The sequence below is a fragment of the Lissotriton vulgaris genome, unplaced genomic scaffold, assembly GCF_964263255.1.
Source record: "Lissotriton vulgaris unplaced genomic scaffold, aLisVul1.2 SCAFFOLD_2664, whole genome shotgun sequence".
NCBI classification, from domain to species: Eukaryota; Metazoa; Chordata; class Amphibia; order Caudata; family Salamandridae; genus Lissotriton; species Lissotriton vulgaris.
The window spans coordinates 1-15,723 of NW_028241534.1; the positions used below are offsets into that span (position 1 = coordinate 1).

General features: G+C 42.3%; 1 protein-coding gene across 1 annotated transcript in view; it reads left to right on the top strand.

Moving 5' to 3' along the window:
- Positions 1 to 246: 246 nt before the first annotated feature.
- The window catches only part of LOC147671268 (sodium- and chloride-dependent GABA transporter 2-like), a gene marked incomplete at its 5' end in the record, with an annotated part of 176,156 nt that continues 160,679 nt past the window's right edge, over positions 247 to 15,723 (top strand). The window contains 2 exons of the mRNA XM_086948113.1: positions 247 to 350; positions 8,216 to 8,340. Of these exons, the coding sequence (XP_086804239.1) occupies positions 247 to 350; positions 8,216 to 8,340 (229 nt within the window). The remainder of the gene's footprint in view (positions 351 to 8,215; positions 8,341 to 15,723) is intronic.

Below are 15,723 nucleotides of genomic sequence, written 5' to 3' on the forward strand. Positions count from 1 at the left end.
TGTGCTTATTTTCCATTGAATCCCTGCCAGTGTAATACCCTACCCTTATTTACTGAATCTACCTTATTATTTAATAATGGGAAACCTCCTACTTTTTAAGGAATCTCTTTTTTAAATTATTTTTAAATGATCATCATCCCAATGAAAAAGTACAAACACTATACATGTATGTACAAATCGGTTATGGTAATATCAAACCAGTGTCACTGATGTTTGATTTCTTGATTTCTTTTCTCTCATCTCCAGGTATGGATGGATGCTGGCACACAGATCCTTTTCTCATATGCCTTATGCGTCGGCTGCAATACAGCTTTGGGAAGTTATAATAAGTACAACAATAACTGTTACAGGTAAGTATTCCACAAGGATTGTCTCCTAGTCAATCATTTAGAATGGATTTTACATTGAACCAATGCTTCCATCACTACACAAGGTTTATCTTCAAATTAGGGCCAAAATAATTAAAGTTTTACCACTTCTGCTACATTATCCACCACTGGGTAAATCATTTATATATTTCTGCAAAAATCTATTTATAATTTATATATATTACCTACTGGCGATAGCCAGTAGGTATATATAGTTAGGATTTTTTCTCTATGGAACTTTTGAAAATTCTATGCCTAATAACTTTGGCGTTTGTGTACGGAATTGGCTGAAATTTTCAGGAAAATGGCACATTTTGTTTCTGAGCAGCTCCTGGAAATTTGGGGGGGGTTCGTCAAGGGGGGGCCGAGAAAAAAGGGGGGTCCCAAAACACGTTTTTCCCATGTTAATTTCCATAGGGCGGTTGGCCTCACTTTTAGCCCGAACGGCTGAATGGATTTCCACGAAACTTGGCAAAATTGTAGGGACTGTTAGCCCGATGTGCCTTTGCTAGGTCTCAATATATGTGCTTCAGTGGATTTTGAGAAATTAACGTTTAAAACAAGATATATATCTGTAACAGCGCTCCGGGTAGCGCTCCGGTTCGCGAACTTTTCGCGTATCGGAACTTTGCGAAGCGAAGCTGATTGGCTCTCCGGTGTCTGTCAACATTCTAAACAGTCCGGAGCGGCCGCCATCTTGTCTCTCGGTAGGATCGAGAGACAAGAGGAGGCCAAAACAAAGGGGGAAATGAAGGAGAGGGGGCAAGGTAGACCCCTTCTGACCCCCTAGGATTGATGAGGGGGATATTATAGAGCCACGCGGGGCCCCAAAAAAAAAAAATCCGATTTTTTCGCCGTAGAGACGCGTCTTGGTACGCGAACCGGGCAGCTAACCGGGAAGCTAACCGGCAGTGTAACGGGAGTCTGAGGAGTAGCTGATTGGCTGTCAACATTGTAAACAGTCCGGAGCGGCCGCCATCTTGTCTCTCGGTAGGATCGAGAGACAAGAGGAGACCAAAACAAAGAGGGAAATGAAGGAAATAGGGCAAGGTAGACCCCTTCTGACCCCATAGGATTGATGAGGGGGATATTATAAACCAAGCGGGGCAAAAAAAAAACAACAACAAAAAAACGATTTTTTCGCCGTAGAGACGCGTCTTGGTACGCGAACCGGGCAGCTAACCGGGAAGCTAACCGGCAGTGTAACAGGAGTCTGAGGAGAAGCTGATTGGCTGTTATCATTGTAAACAGTCTGGAGCAGCCGCCATCTTGTCTCTCTGTGGGATCGAGAGACAAGAGGTGGAAAAAAAAAGGTGTAAATGAATGAAAGGGGTAAGGCAGACCCCTCCTGAACCCCTAGGATTGATGAGGGGGCTATTAAAGTTCCCTGCGGGGCAAAAGAAAAAAAAAATTGCGATTTTTCACGGTAAAGGTGCTTCCTGGTACGTTAACCGGGCAGCTAACCGGCAGCGTAACGGGAGTCCGACATATTGTGTTTTTTGAACGTTTGTGATATGTGCACATGTGGATTTTGTCTAATTAAGGTTAAAAAAATATATATATCTTTAAGCGTGTTCTGGCGCGCTTACGTTTTGGGTTTGGTTTGCGCTGCAGAGACAATACGTCACGGTTATGCGATGCATCATGAGGCGTCTCACGGGCTACGTGATACGTCACTTAATAAAGAATATATTTTACAGCTATAGATATTAGCTTTTAAAAAACCAATGAAATTCACAGAAAAAACCATAGGTTATAGACCATATATAGTTAGGAATTTGCATTTACAAAACCTTGAAAATTCACTGAAAAAACCATAGGTTATAGACCATATATAGTTAGGGATTAGCATTTAAAAAACCTTATTTTATTTGCACAAAACCATTGAAATTCCATATATAGTTAGTTGCACTAACTATATATCGCGGACCCGCAATCCACTGCTAATGATGTCACATATTACATCATTCATGACATGGTCAGTGACATCACTGATGACATCACTGATGACATCTCAAATGACATCACTGATGACATCACTGATGACATCTCAAATGACATCACTGATGACATCACTGACATCTCATTTGACATTACTGATTACATCATTGATTATATCATTTATGTGATAATACATCTTCAGACTCTAATATAACCTTAGATACACTCAGTGTAAACAGGCACTCACAGACTGTCACACATCCATGGAGTTACTCACATACCTAGTCAGTCATGGAAAGAATCAATCACATCTCCATTTCCTCAACTATACAGTTATACACACCTTACTTATTCAAACATATAGTAACACATATTTACTCTCTTATACAATCCTTGATACAAGTTCACAATGATTCATACAGCCACTCACACATTCACTGGCTCTTATGTTCAGTTATTTATATATGTCACCTCTCACATGGAGTGTGTTTTACATATGTACTTACTTTGACATGTAGCACTGAGATATCCATTCACTCACCAATATACTCATGCACACAGTCAACTGTCCATACAGCTGTTTCTACATGCACCTTTGAACCCATACACCTAGGGAATCAACTGCTCACACATCTATGCACTGAGTTATACACCTCCCAGCCACCCACACACATACTCAGTCTCCCATACAAATACTTGGGCAACCATTCAATAACCCATATAGTTACTGATATAGCTACTGATTTAAACATGCAGCAGTTTACAGAACAACATAAATAATGATTGCCAAATTAAGACACTTTAATCACTAACCCATACACTCAGTGAGACACATTGAATCATTCTCTCATACAGTTAGTCATGCACCTACTAAATCCTTCATCCAGACACTTATACATCCACTCATTCTTCAATATGTAAGACATATTTTAACTTTACAGAAACATACAGTCACTGGGTGTTGTCATCAGTGATGTCATCAGTGATGTCATCAGTGATGTCATTTGAGATGTCATCAGTGATGTCATCAGTGATGTCACTGACCATGTCATGAATGATGTAATATGTGACATCATTAGCAGTGGATTGCGGGTCCGCGATATATAGTTAGTGCAACTAACTATATATGGAATTTCAATGGTTTTGTGCAAATAAAATAAGGTTTTTTAAATGCTAATCCCTAACTATATATGGTCTATAACCTATGGTTTTTTCAGTGAATTTTCAAGGTTTTGTAAATGCAAATTCCTAACTATATATGGTCTATAACCTATGGTTTTTTCTGTGAATATATATATATATATATATATATATATATCGAGAGAGCGTAATTTTGTTTATCTCAAATAAATCAAACATTAAAGAGAAATGCACCCTGTGGAATACTATTTGTAAGGGAATCTGGTGAAACTTGAGTTGTTTCTTCATATATTGAGTGTTAAACTATTGACAACTTATACTAATTAGTTAAAATTCTTCCACAGCAGTAATAATGTGTGCTAAAAAGGTAGAATAGGGAGTAGGAATACGGGCATGCTTCTATACAACAATATCAACAACAAAATATAACCAGTCAAAGTTAAAATAATATCGAATACTCTTGTATTGTATTACATCATATTGTTTTACATATTTCGACATATATCTGACAATTTCGTTGTAAATTGCATAGCACGTCATATATCTATACGAGAACCTCTAGTCCTGACCTTGTAAGTATATAGCCAACAAGGCAGTGGATACTTTCACCAGGGCCTCATAGAGTCTCAAGGTTCAGTTTTCTGATCCCTGGGCGCTAAGGACTCAGTCAATGGGCCAAGCTGAATCACTAATCCAGTTGGACTGCAACCAATATACCGCCCACTGAGCAATGTTTACGTAAGAAGTATTTTCAGCCGATAATCAATAATATAAAATGAGCTCAAGGACAATCAGTGGACACTCAAATCCTCTTTCGTAAATGAATAACATATTCAAAAAGCAGTAGGAAACATAATGTGCATTTTAAAAATATTTAATTTAAAATCCTAACTTAGTGCATAGGATATGAATTGAATTCACACAGAAAATAAACAGTAATGCAGCAAAGCCATTTAGGAATAATGATAATAACTGGAAATATTGTTATTGATTTTTATAGCCCTACTAGCCTCATTTTCTTTTGTAGGTGGTATGCTTGCTCTAGTGAGCTATTAAAAATACAACCTACTTCTGAATTTCAAAGATGTTGAGCCTCACATACCTGTTTAGGAACAAGATATGTTGTTTTGTCTGAAATAGCAAGCCTGTTGGTCCTATCACAGATGTTACCGTGCTGAAAAATAAACAGTGATCGGTGAAGTCCTCTGTTACTGCAGCAACCTCAGATTCCAGTGAGTGCTGTCATCGTACAGGTCCCTGTTTTAATATTCCTGGTGCAAAGCTCCACTCTAATCTTTGACCTAATACATGAGGTTTTTGTAAGGATTAGCAAGAGGGCTTGAGAAAACTGTTTGAATAATCAATTAATATGAAATGGACGAAATGCTCTTACAGCTTTTGACGTTGTTAGGCAGCGTTCTTAGTAAAACACAATATAGGTGGAACACGCAATCACCAACTCATAAACTCTGTTTGTTATTAAAGTACAATTAAGATACTATCAGCAACAGGGTAAATACTATGAATGTATTTTCGTCATCTTTGTTATCATATTTACATGCCACATTTACAGAACTGAACAGCATGTGAAGAATGTGCATTGGTTGCAATCAAGTGTAGGCACTTCATGAGTGTTGGACTAACACAAATTTCATACTGACATAAATGACTCCTGGATGTAAAAAGTTAGTTGTTTATGACAGGGCTCTACAGGCGCATAGGCAAGGATACAGTCCGTGAGGGATAGGAGAAGTATATAGATTTTGGATAGTCACTGCATTGTTATCTAGTGTTCTTTAAAGAGGTGTGTCTTCATCTCTTTTCTAAATTGGATCAGCATTAGATTTGTTCTTACGGACACAGGGATGTTTCTTGAGAACCGTGGAGTATGTAGGTGCAAACTGTAACCCTGGCTTAAAACCTAGCCGTAACCTTAACTCTAGCCATAGCTCCACTCCTAACCCTACCCTAGGAAGTGGTACAATAATAAAGTTGCAGGAATATGGATTCTATAAATATCATTTCCTAAATATTGTCTATAGATCTATAGATATATCACCATATCACCGCATTGGAAGTATTATCCCAATACAATTATAAATTTATAGACAATAGATAGACACAATATTTGTAAGTTAACATTTTTGTGTACAATATTCTTCCAAGAAGTCAACCCTAGACCTGAACCTAACACCTTCCCAGAACCTAACCCTGTCACAAACCTACCTCCAGCTGTGAGCCTAAACTGATCGTGAAACTAACGTTATCCCTGAATGTAACCCTTGCCCTACACTTTGCCTAATAGTTTCCATAATATTTTTCCCATAGTATAAGTGAGGACCATATTATGGCTACAGATGTTTATCATGATAATATAATGCCCATCATCATTTTGTAGGATGATTTATGATGGCCAGAGCATGTCCCGCATTATACCACATAATTTGCCCTTTCTTGTCACATACTTTAGTCAAATGCTACCTAGGTTGTAGCCCCATTTCTGCATAATTCCAGTTGTCCTGCTTCTCATAAACCAATGTGCAGTTTTGCATGAAATTACACATTTACTCATGTAGCCTTAGCACTGAGAATGTTTTCACCACACTGTATTAATTCAATGAAGTACATGCAAAATGGTGATATTACAACATACCTCATAAATATTATCTCACATTCCTTACAAACGTCGATTCACAAAACAGCTCACATTCGTTTTGTTTCCCATTCAGGTATTACCAACCAGGGGCAGATTTACCAGTTTTTCATGCTGCGTAGTGCAGCAGCCACAAATGCTGCGTTGCCGGAAAAGGAGAGAAGAGGAGAGCACCAAATTTATTGAAATATGGCACTTTCCTCTCCTTTCCCTAGCACCGGTTCTGAAATCAGCTGCCGTGCACCACGGACACACTTTCTCTGTGAGTCTAGCATAGGTTTCGTACTGGAGTGCATAGGCCATCACCATTTTCCCTCTTTGTATGTGTGCTGTAGAGAGCAGCACATGTACTAAGTCGGAAAATGAAAGAAAAATGAAAATATTTCTCTTTCTTTGTGACTACTTCAAAACGTGCAGTTTTCTGATGCTAACCCTGTCTACTTTATTTAGTAAATTGGGTTTAGCATCTGAAAGTATGGGAGGCGCAAAGGAATGTCCATGCTCCACCCATGTTACGCCCCTTTTGGTTATTCAAAGCAGCTCTATGCCTTACTTTCTTGTTATTTACAAGTTTAGCGCTGGAAAGTAAATCGGAAAAAAAGATTGTGTGCCTACTTGCGTCACCCTTGCAAACACGGCATAAAATCTTAGTAAATCTCCCACCTCGTTTCTTTTTCTGAATCCTTTAAATTGCTCTAAATATCTGCTGCATAAGACCTAATAGTTTCCATAATATTTTTCCCATAGTATAAGTGAGGACCATATTATGGCTACAGATGTTTATCATGATAATATAATGCCCATCATCATTTTGTAGGATGATTTATGATGGCCAGAGCATGTCCCGAATTATACCCCATAATTTGCCCTTTCTTGTCACATACTTTAGTCAAATGCTACCTAGGTTGTAGCTCCATTTCTGCATAATTCCAGATGTCCTGCTTCTCATAAACCAATGTGCAGTTTTGCATGAAATTACACATTTACTCATGTAGCCTTAGCACTGAGAATGTTTTCACCACACTGTATTAATTCAATGAAGTACATGCAAAATGGTGATATTACAACATACCTCATAAATATTATCTCACATTCCTTACAAACGTCGATTCACAAAACAGCTCACATTCGTTTTGTTTCCCATTCAGGTATTACCAACCAGGGGCAGATTTACCAGTTTTTCATGCTGCGTAGTGCAGCAGCCACAAATGCTGCGTTGCCGGAAAAGGAGAGAAGAGGAGAGCACCAAATTTACTGAAATATGGCACTTTCCTCTCCTTTCCCTAGCACCGGTTCTGAAATCAGCTGCCGTGCATCACGGACACACTTTCTCTGTGAGTCTAGCATAGGTTTTGTACTGGAGTGCATAGGCCATCACCATTTTCCCTCTTTGTATGTGTGCTGTAGAGAGCAGCACATGTACTAAGTCGGAAAATGAAAGAAAAATGAAAATATTTCTCTTTCTTTGTGACTACTTCAAAACGTGCAGTTTTCTGATGCTAACCCTGTCTACTTTATTTAGTAAATTGGGTTTAGCATCTGAAAGTATGGGAGGCGCAAGGGAATGTCCATGCTCCACCCATGTTACGCCCCTTTTGGTTATTCAAAGCAGCTCTATGCCTTACTTTCTTGTTATTTACAAGTTTAGCGCTGGAAAGTAAATCGGAAAAAAAGATTGTGTGCCGACTTGCGTCACCCTTGCAAACACGGCATAAAATCTTAGTAAATCTCCCACCTCGTTTCTTTTTCTGAATCCTTTAAATTGCTCTAAATATCTGCTGCATGAGACCTACCGCATCCAGAAATACCCACCTCTCATGTCCTGAACAACTTACCTCACTTTCCTCCTATAGAGTGCAACACTTGCCCATTTAGCTCGATTTCAAGGAGAGTGGGAGTGCGTGGCAGTGCAGGTGTGAAAGTGAAGCAAAAGATGGATGGAATAACACCCATTTTCAAACACTTCCTCACTCAACTTCATTAGCATTGTTTTACTGGGAAAAATACAGATGCCATTTTCTTGGTATTCATTTCATTAATGTCACCCTCATTCTGTTTCATAAGGAGAGTAACCAATTTTAATTTCTAACTCACCCTGTTTTCTCTTTCTCAGGGATTCAATTGGTCTTTGTTTCCTGAACAGTGGTACCAGTTTTGTAGCTGGTTTTGCCATATTTTCTGTTTTAGGTTTTATGGCACAAGAACAAGGAGTACCCATTTCCGAAGTGGCAGAATCAGGTGAGTGAAAGGATTGCACAAATAAGATGGGCTTTGCTCCATAGGCAGGGAAGGGGTAATTGAGTGTGTGTGTAACGGTAAACATCGTTTACAACGATGTTTTCACAACGCGGTACCTTTACACCGCGGCTGTGACAACGCAAGTCGTTACCACGACTTGCGCTGGAGGGCGCTCAAGGTCTAAAAATAGTTAATTTACTATCCTAACACCTTCCCTAGGGTCCACGGGGACTGGTGTTAGAATAGTAAATTAAACTATTCGAAATCCGCGCCCCCCAACGCAAGTCGTGGTAACGACTTGCGTTGTCACGGCCGCGTTGTAAAGGTATGCGTTGTGACGGTACGCGTTGTACCGTCATATATCCGTGTGTAACATCTTATATTGTACAACTATTGAGATTAATTTGCAGAGTGAACACATCAATTAAGCATATTTATTTTTGCTAGGTTGATTCAGATTGCTTTCTATAAATACTCTTTATAACTTTTGAGGGCTAGCACCTAACAACTCTTTGCTTTTTGCTTGCAGGTTACAACTTATGTAGCTTCTGCTTAGAACACCAAATTGGTTTCAAGGATTGGTGTTTACTTTTGTCATGATTATTTCAGAAGATTTTTTAAAAGCTGACTGCAAGTAAAATTAAGGATTTAGAGCTCACTAAGCCCAACCATACAATGTAGCCTTAGATTCCCAATTGTAGTATTAGGAGACTTTAAAATTGATAACTTCAAATCAAAACTAATGATTGTTCGAGAGGATCCATGACTTCCGTGCTCATAGATTCTACATTGGTAAAAGGTGTCTTGCCCCAGTCAGTGAGACAAGAACCCAAAATGAAAACTTAGTAACTTTTTGATTTTAATGATGAATTTAGAGCATCCTTTCTTCAGTCCTCGGGTAAATCCTTTTACACATGCTGTAGGGTCCACCAATTAGGATTTTTGTCAGTCTTAGGCTATATCCATAAAGATCTACTGAGCAAATTAGTTAACAGTGGTGGATGGTTTGGAAATCAGTCACTAAATTTCTAAGGTGAGCATGTTATTTTTATTTATTTTTATTTGCGGGTTTGTATAGCGCTAGGAATAGACTCCCAATGGAGTATCTCCGCGCTCAAAGACAGCAGGCAAGCATAGAGCGGACAATGACACTGGTATTCTAAGAGCATATGGGTCAGTTAAATATTTAACTTTAAGAAAACAAAGCTTTGGCTAATTTTGCTTAAACAGAAAAGTTTTCAATTGTTTCCTAAAGAGGAGATGGTCGGAACACTGTCTCAATAAGAGTGGAAGGGCGTTCCACAAAATGAGGCCCACCACTGACAGAGCCTTACCACCCAGTCTAGTCCTGCTGATCTTGGGTACCCTCTATAGCAGCTGCTCACTTGACCTGAGTGTGCGTGTTGGGATGTATGGTACAAATTTATTAGCCAAATAGGCCGGTCCCAAATCATGTAATCCTTTATGTATAATACAACAGCTCTTAAAATTCACTCTTTGGCGTATGGACAACCAGTGAAGTTTATCCAGCAGTGGTTTGGATGGAGATCTCGGGGGGGGCATTGAGGATTAGTCTGGCTGCTGTGTTTTGCACCACTTGCAGTCGGTCTAGCACCTCTTCATTTGCACCTGCTAGGAGACCATTACAATAATCAAGTCGGCTGATCACTAAAGCCTGAACCAAGTTCTTCTGATGGAGTCGGGGAGGAATGGGAATATCCTGCGGAGGAGACCTATCATGTGAAAGCAAGATCCCACTGTGGTGTTATCATGTTGTTTCATAGTCAACTCCGACTCCAACCGTACCCCCAGGTTCTTAATTATTTGTTTAGGTTCGGGGACTGGACCTAGGTCTAGCGGCCACCAGTCAGGGGACCATTGGATCTTAGACTCACCTAAAAGCATCACCTCAGTCTTACCAACATTGCACTGAAGAAAGTTGGAAGACATCCCCGGGGATACTGCTTTCATCCCCTCGGAGAAAGATTGTATAACCTCCGGAGTTAGTAATTTAAAGGGAAAAAGCAGCTGAGTGTCGTCAGCATAGGACACTGGACAGAAACCAAAAGCTCTTGTTATATCTGCCAGGGGGGCCACATAGGTGTTAAAAAGAGTTGGGCTCAGACACGAGCCCTGTGGAACCCCTTTGGTGATCTTAACCTCATCCGACCTAAAATCACCCATGGTGACACATTGGGTGCGGTCAGAGAGAAAGCTCTTTATCCAGTCCAGTGCCTTGCCACCGAGTCCATTTATAGTCAGTCGTTTGATCAGGATGTTATGCGAGATGGTATCGAACGCTGCCGATAAATCCAGCAGCACCAGGACAACGGAAAAGCCATTGTCCTGGTACATGCGGAGATCATCAGTTATCGACAACAGGGCCGTTTCAGTGCTATATTTCGGCCTATAACCTGACTGTGAAGGATCAAGGCTTCCCGATTGTTCCAGGAAGTTGGACAGATGCTTATTTGTGTGCTTTTCAATGATTTTCCCCAGAAAGGGCAGCAGGGAGATAGGCCTAAGATTAGACATGTTAGTCCAAGGGGAAGAAGTGTTCTTCCGAATCGGTCTGACTAGGGCCTTTTTCCATTCCCGTGGGACACATCCCGTTGTTAGTGAGAGGTTCACCAGGCTCTGAATATCAGAACCAAGTGTTCTCCCCAACATTCCCATTAATCTAGCTGGTAGTAGATCGGACAGGCTCCCACTTTTGATGTTTTTGATCAACATCTCTACCTCTGGCAAAGATAGGTATTGGGATTGGTGGCAACTGCTTGCACCGGTATATGGACATCCTGATTAATTATGGGTGAAATAAGTGCCTCTATCTTTTCATAGATAGCATCAATTTCCTCAGTAAAAAAACTCGAGATGTTGTCGCAGAGATGTTGGGATGCCATATCCGCACTTTCGCATGCCACTGGTTTTAAAAAGGTATTTACAATCTGGAAGAGTACTTTCGAATCATTGCCTGCTGCCTCCAGTTGCGAGGTAACATAGTTCTTGCGTGCAGATCGGATGGCTTTATGATAGATGTTTATCGCCATCTGATGATTGATTTTATCTTCCTCCAAGTGCGATTTTCTCCAGACCTTCTCAGTTTTCCTAGCAGTGCGCTTAAGGCTCCGCAGTTCTTCAGAAAACCAGACTTCCTGTTTCCTAGCAGGACGCCTTTTAAATATTTTTAGCGGAGCAATCTGCTCCACTGCAGTATGAGTGGCCGGATCAAATTTAAGAAGGGCAGAATTAATATCATCAGTAGCTAGAATAAGTGGGGCAACATAAACCTTTTTGAAATTTACATCTGATATTTTATGCCATTGTCTTCGCTGAACCGGAATTTGTGAAGAGCAGTTGGAACATGTACCCATCTTTGGCATCGAAAACTCTAGAACAAAATGATCTGTCCAGATTGTCTGTTTAGGCATATAACACTTAATACCAGAAAAATTGGAAAGAATCAGGTCTAAAGTGTGACCCGCCAGATGTGTGGGCCCACTGTTACACTGTTGCAGTCCTAGTAAAGATACGTCAGTCAGAAAGGATTGAGCCTCTATGTTATCTTCCATCTCGCTGTGAATATTAAAATCACCGAGCAGTATAAAATCTTTATCTGCATCAACATAAGGGGCGAGTGCTTCCACTAATTGTCTAGAGGCTCCTTTTATGGGGCCTGGAGGACGATAAACCAATGCTCCCTTTCTGCTGTGTTTAGCAGACAAGCCAACCTTAAAAACCATCATTTCAAAGGCAGGATTACACCATTGGTCCACAACGGAAACCAAAATGTTATGTCTGTGTACAATTGCTATTCCCCCTCCGGTTTTCGTGTTGACAATAATATAACTCCGGGCAGAGCTGGCATAGTGCCACTACGGGGAATACCACAGAGTTGGGTTAAAATTCTGTGGATCTCCGCTCCGCGATGCTCCCCACCTCCACCCCCCTATTAAAAAATATTTTAAATGAAGTTAAAAAGGAAAAAACACCTGTACCTGAACATTGCTTTCTCCGGGCTGCCCTCCTCCTAGTCGTTTCTGACCTGCAAAGCCCCTACGTTGGACGTATGTCTTGCAAGAAATGGGGAGTCAGAGTTTTGCCTAAACTCCTCGTTCTAAGTGGAGTACGGAGTAGGCAAAACTACGCACACTCCCTGGGCGGAGCGGAGTTCTCTGCCAGCCCTTACAATAAACAGTGAGGGAGAGAAAGAAGATTGCTGCTGCTCCCATTCAAGGTTAATAATATCTGGCGATAGTAGGCAGTTAAAAAAGATTTTAAAGGTGAATTTGCAGGGTCAAATTTAAAAAAATGAATACTCTATCTTCTTTTTATGCCTGTATAAAAGGTCGAAATTATAAAATGAGTCTAGCTTGTTTGCGTCATGATTTTCTACTACTGTAGGGAAAGCACCTCAAACATGCAGATATTACTGTTTGGGAAGAATTCAAACTGCAAGTCACCTAGTGATACGGGCCAGAAAAGGCCAAGGGCCAGATGTAGGTAAAAAACATTTACCGATTTTAAAATACCGAATTGTACCGATTCAGTATTTCAAAATCGGTAAATGGTATGTAGGTCCCAACATCTGGATTCGTTACCGAATCCTTAACAGTTCTTTAATTACCGATTCGGTAAATACCGAATCGGTAATGCCCATTCATTCCTATGGGCTTTGAAGCCCATAGGAATGATTAGGCATTACCGATTCGGTATTTACCGAATCGGTAAATAAAGAATTCACAAGGGTGCAGGGGGTGTCACTTTGACACCCTCTGGCACCCCCAAAACAGGCACAGGTGCCATGTGGCAGGCATACCTGCCCTAAGGGCAGGTCTGCCTGTCACATGACATAGGTGTGCATGCACACATGTGCATGCACACTGGAATCGGTATTTTACCATCAAATTGGTTTTGATGGTAAAATACCGATTTGTTAAGGCTCCTGGGACTCTGAAGAGTCCCACCTACATATGGGTGGCTTCAATCAGTAAATTTACCGATGTTTTATTTTACCGAATTGGTAAAATTACCAAAATCGGTAATTTTACCGATTTGGTAAAATATTGCCCCCTACATGCCAAATATTGTAAACCGGTCGTTAACGGCCGAAAATACCGATTTTCGGCCGTTACCGACCGACCTACATCTGGCCCCAAGTGTTAAGGAAACTGATCATTTTTAACAAGAACTGATCTAAAATATCATCATAGTCTTTAATCAATTGGGAGATTCTTGGCCTCCTGAAAAACAACTTGGCTACAATGTTCTGATTCTTTGGTTGGTTTCATTGTGAGGGAGATGATGAAAACCTTTGGAGTGCCTATTGAGAAGTTTAATAATCGAATTGTGTGGAGTTCTCCGCTACGGCAAACATGGAAAGGGGCGACCATTCGGTCCCCCCGAACGTATGGTGGAGTACCACGATCCCCCCGGGAAGCCATCTTGGGCGGGAGGCGAGTCTCGGCTGGTATGCCCGAAGCGGCGTAGCCGGGGCGCGCCTTTTTCCCGCCCTAGAGTGGGCTGTACTAGACACCGACGCGGCCGGCCACGCCCTCGGAGGCAGGAGGGGGCGGGTTTACACCCGCCCTGAAGACGGATAAAAGGAGCGGAAGCCAAGAAAGCATCCTCTTGTTCCTGTGCTCTGAAGCTGCACCTCCCCGCTGCACGTGAGCTCGAGACGGAACGAAGAGCCAATTTTGAGCGTTGTAATCTTTCTTTTGTCTTTCAGATATCCCGTCGGAGAATGCCCAAGAAAGTCGGAAAGCGGGTCGGTACCGAGCAGATGCTCCACATGCTCATGAAGGAGATAGCCGATCTGAAGAAAAAGGTGGAGGCTAAGGACGGGCCGGGAGGAACGAAACGGCCTTTGCAGGGAGCAGTCCCCGGTGGAAAAAGCAAGAGGCCCAGAAGGGGAGCACTTGGGGGAGACACCCCGGTTCCCGATACCCCACGTGAGGAGCCAATCTCGGTGCCGAAAGAGGGGAATCCAATTCCTGTGGTGGTCACCCCCGTGAACAGGGAGGATATGCCCCCCGAGTTAGCGGCACAATTGGCAGCGTGGTTGGGGAAAGATAGCGAGGGCGCCACGGCTGACGACGCCCGGGCGGTAATGAGGCAACTGCGGGAATCTAGGGAGGCTGCGAAGGCAACATCTTCTGTTCCCCCACAGGTTCCGGCGGCTGGAAGTACAGCAGGCCCAAGTTCGGCGACAAGCACGGGGTCTACTTCAGGTAAGCGGCCATTGCCGATTGCGGGGGAGGGGTCTGTACCTTCTCGAAGGGAGAAGATTGCCCAGCACGTCCCGCTAGAAATTAAGGAATTGATTTGGGCGGATAAGTATGTAAACATGTTTTCATTGCTTACCGACCATTACGAGATAGAGCATGTGAAGAGCCAGAAGGAGCTCATGCACCCGAGTGTTTGGCGCGCAAAAATGGCCGCCTTTAAGGTTGACGAGACCATTGGTACTTGGGGCAGAGCGTGGGGCATATTTACCTCCATCATGGGCGAGCGCAGGCCCGAGTTGCTGACCGAGTTACCCATTTATCAGTCGCGTATTATGGAGTATTCTGTGGCATATGGGGGCAATCAGTGGTTCTGCTATGACAATCTTTTTAGAAAAGCTAAGGAACACAACCCTTTGTTGACTTGGGATTGTTACGACTCCGTGTCATGGCAAAAAATGGAGAGTACAGGAATGTTGAAGGTACCATTGGTGGGAAGTAACGGAGGAGAATCTTCCCGCCAAAACTCCGGGACGCCCTTTCGGAGGGGTGCAGGTAATGAGTACCACTCGAAACCGAGTGGCAACACAGGGAAAAGGGGGATTTGTTGGAATTTTAACAGAGGGAAATGTACGAGGCCCCAGGGGTCATGCAAATTCAGACATGAGTGTGGGGGGTGTGGGCAGCCATCCCATCCTGAGTCCTTGTGCAGAGCCAAAACGGGTGATAACGGTGGTAAGGGAGGCGCCAAACAGGTCTGATATAGTCCGAGGGGCGCCTTTACCTACCCCGATTGATACCATGGCAATGATTCCTTGGCTCAACGAATACCCGGATCATGCTTCCGCTGGGGTGTTGCGAAACGGGTTCTCACATGGTTTCCGCATCCCAGTGGGGGATTTTCAGGGTGTAGCAAACTGTAAGAATCAACTGTCGGTCTTGCAGCACGCGGCGGTGGTACAGGTAAAGATTGGGAAGGAGGTGACTCGAGGTCGTGTTGCCGGTCCATTCGATTTGCCACCGGTTGTTAACTTTGTTTGTTCCCCTCTAGGGGTGGTCCCCAAGAAGGACCCGGGTGAGTTTCGGCTGATACATAACTTGTCAGCCCCACGTGGTCTTTCCGTGAATGACGCGATAGACCCGGAAGTGTGTTCAG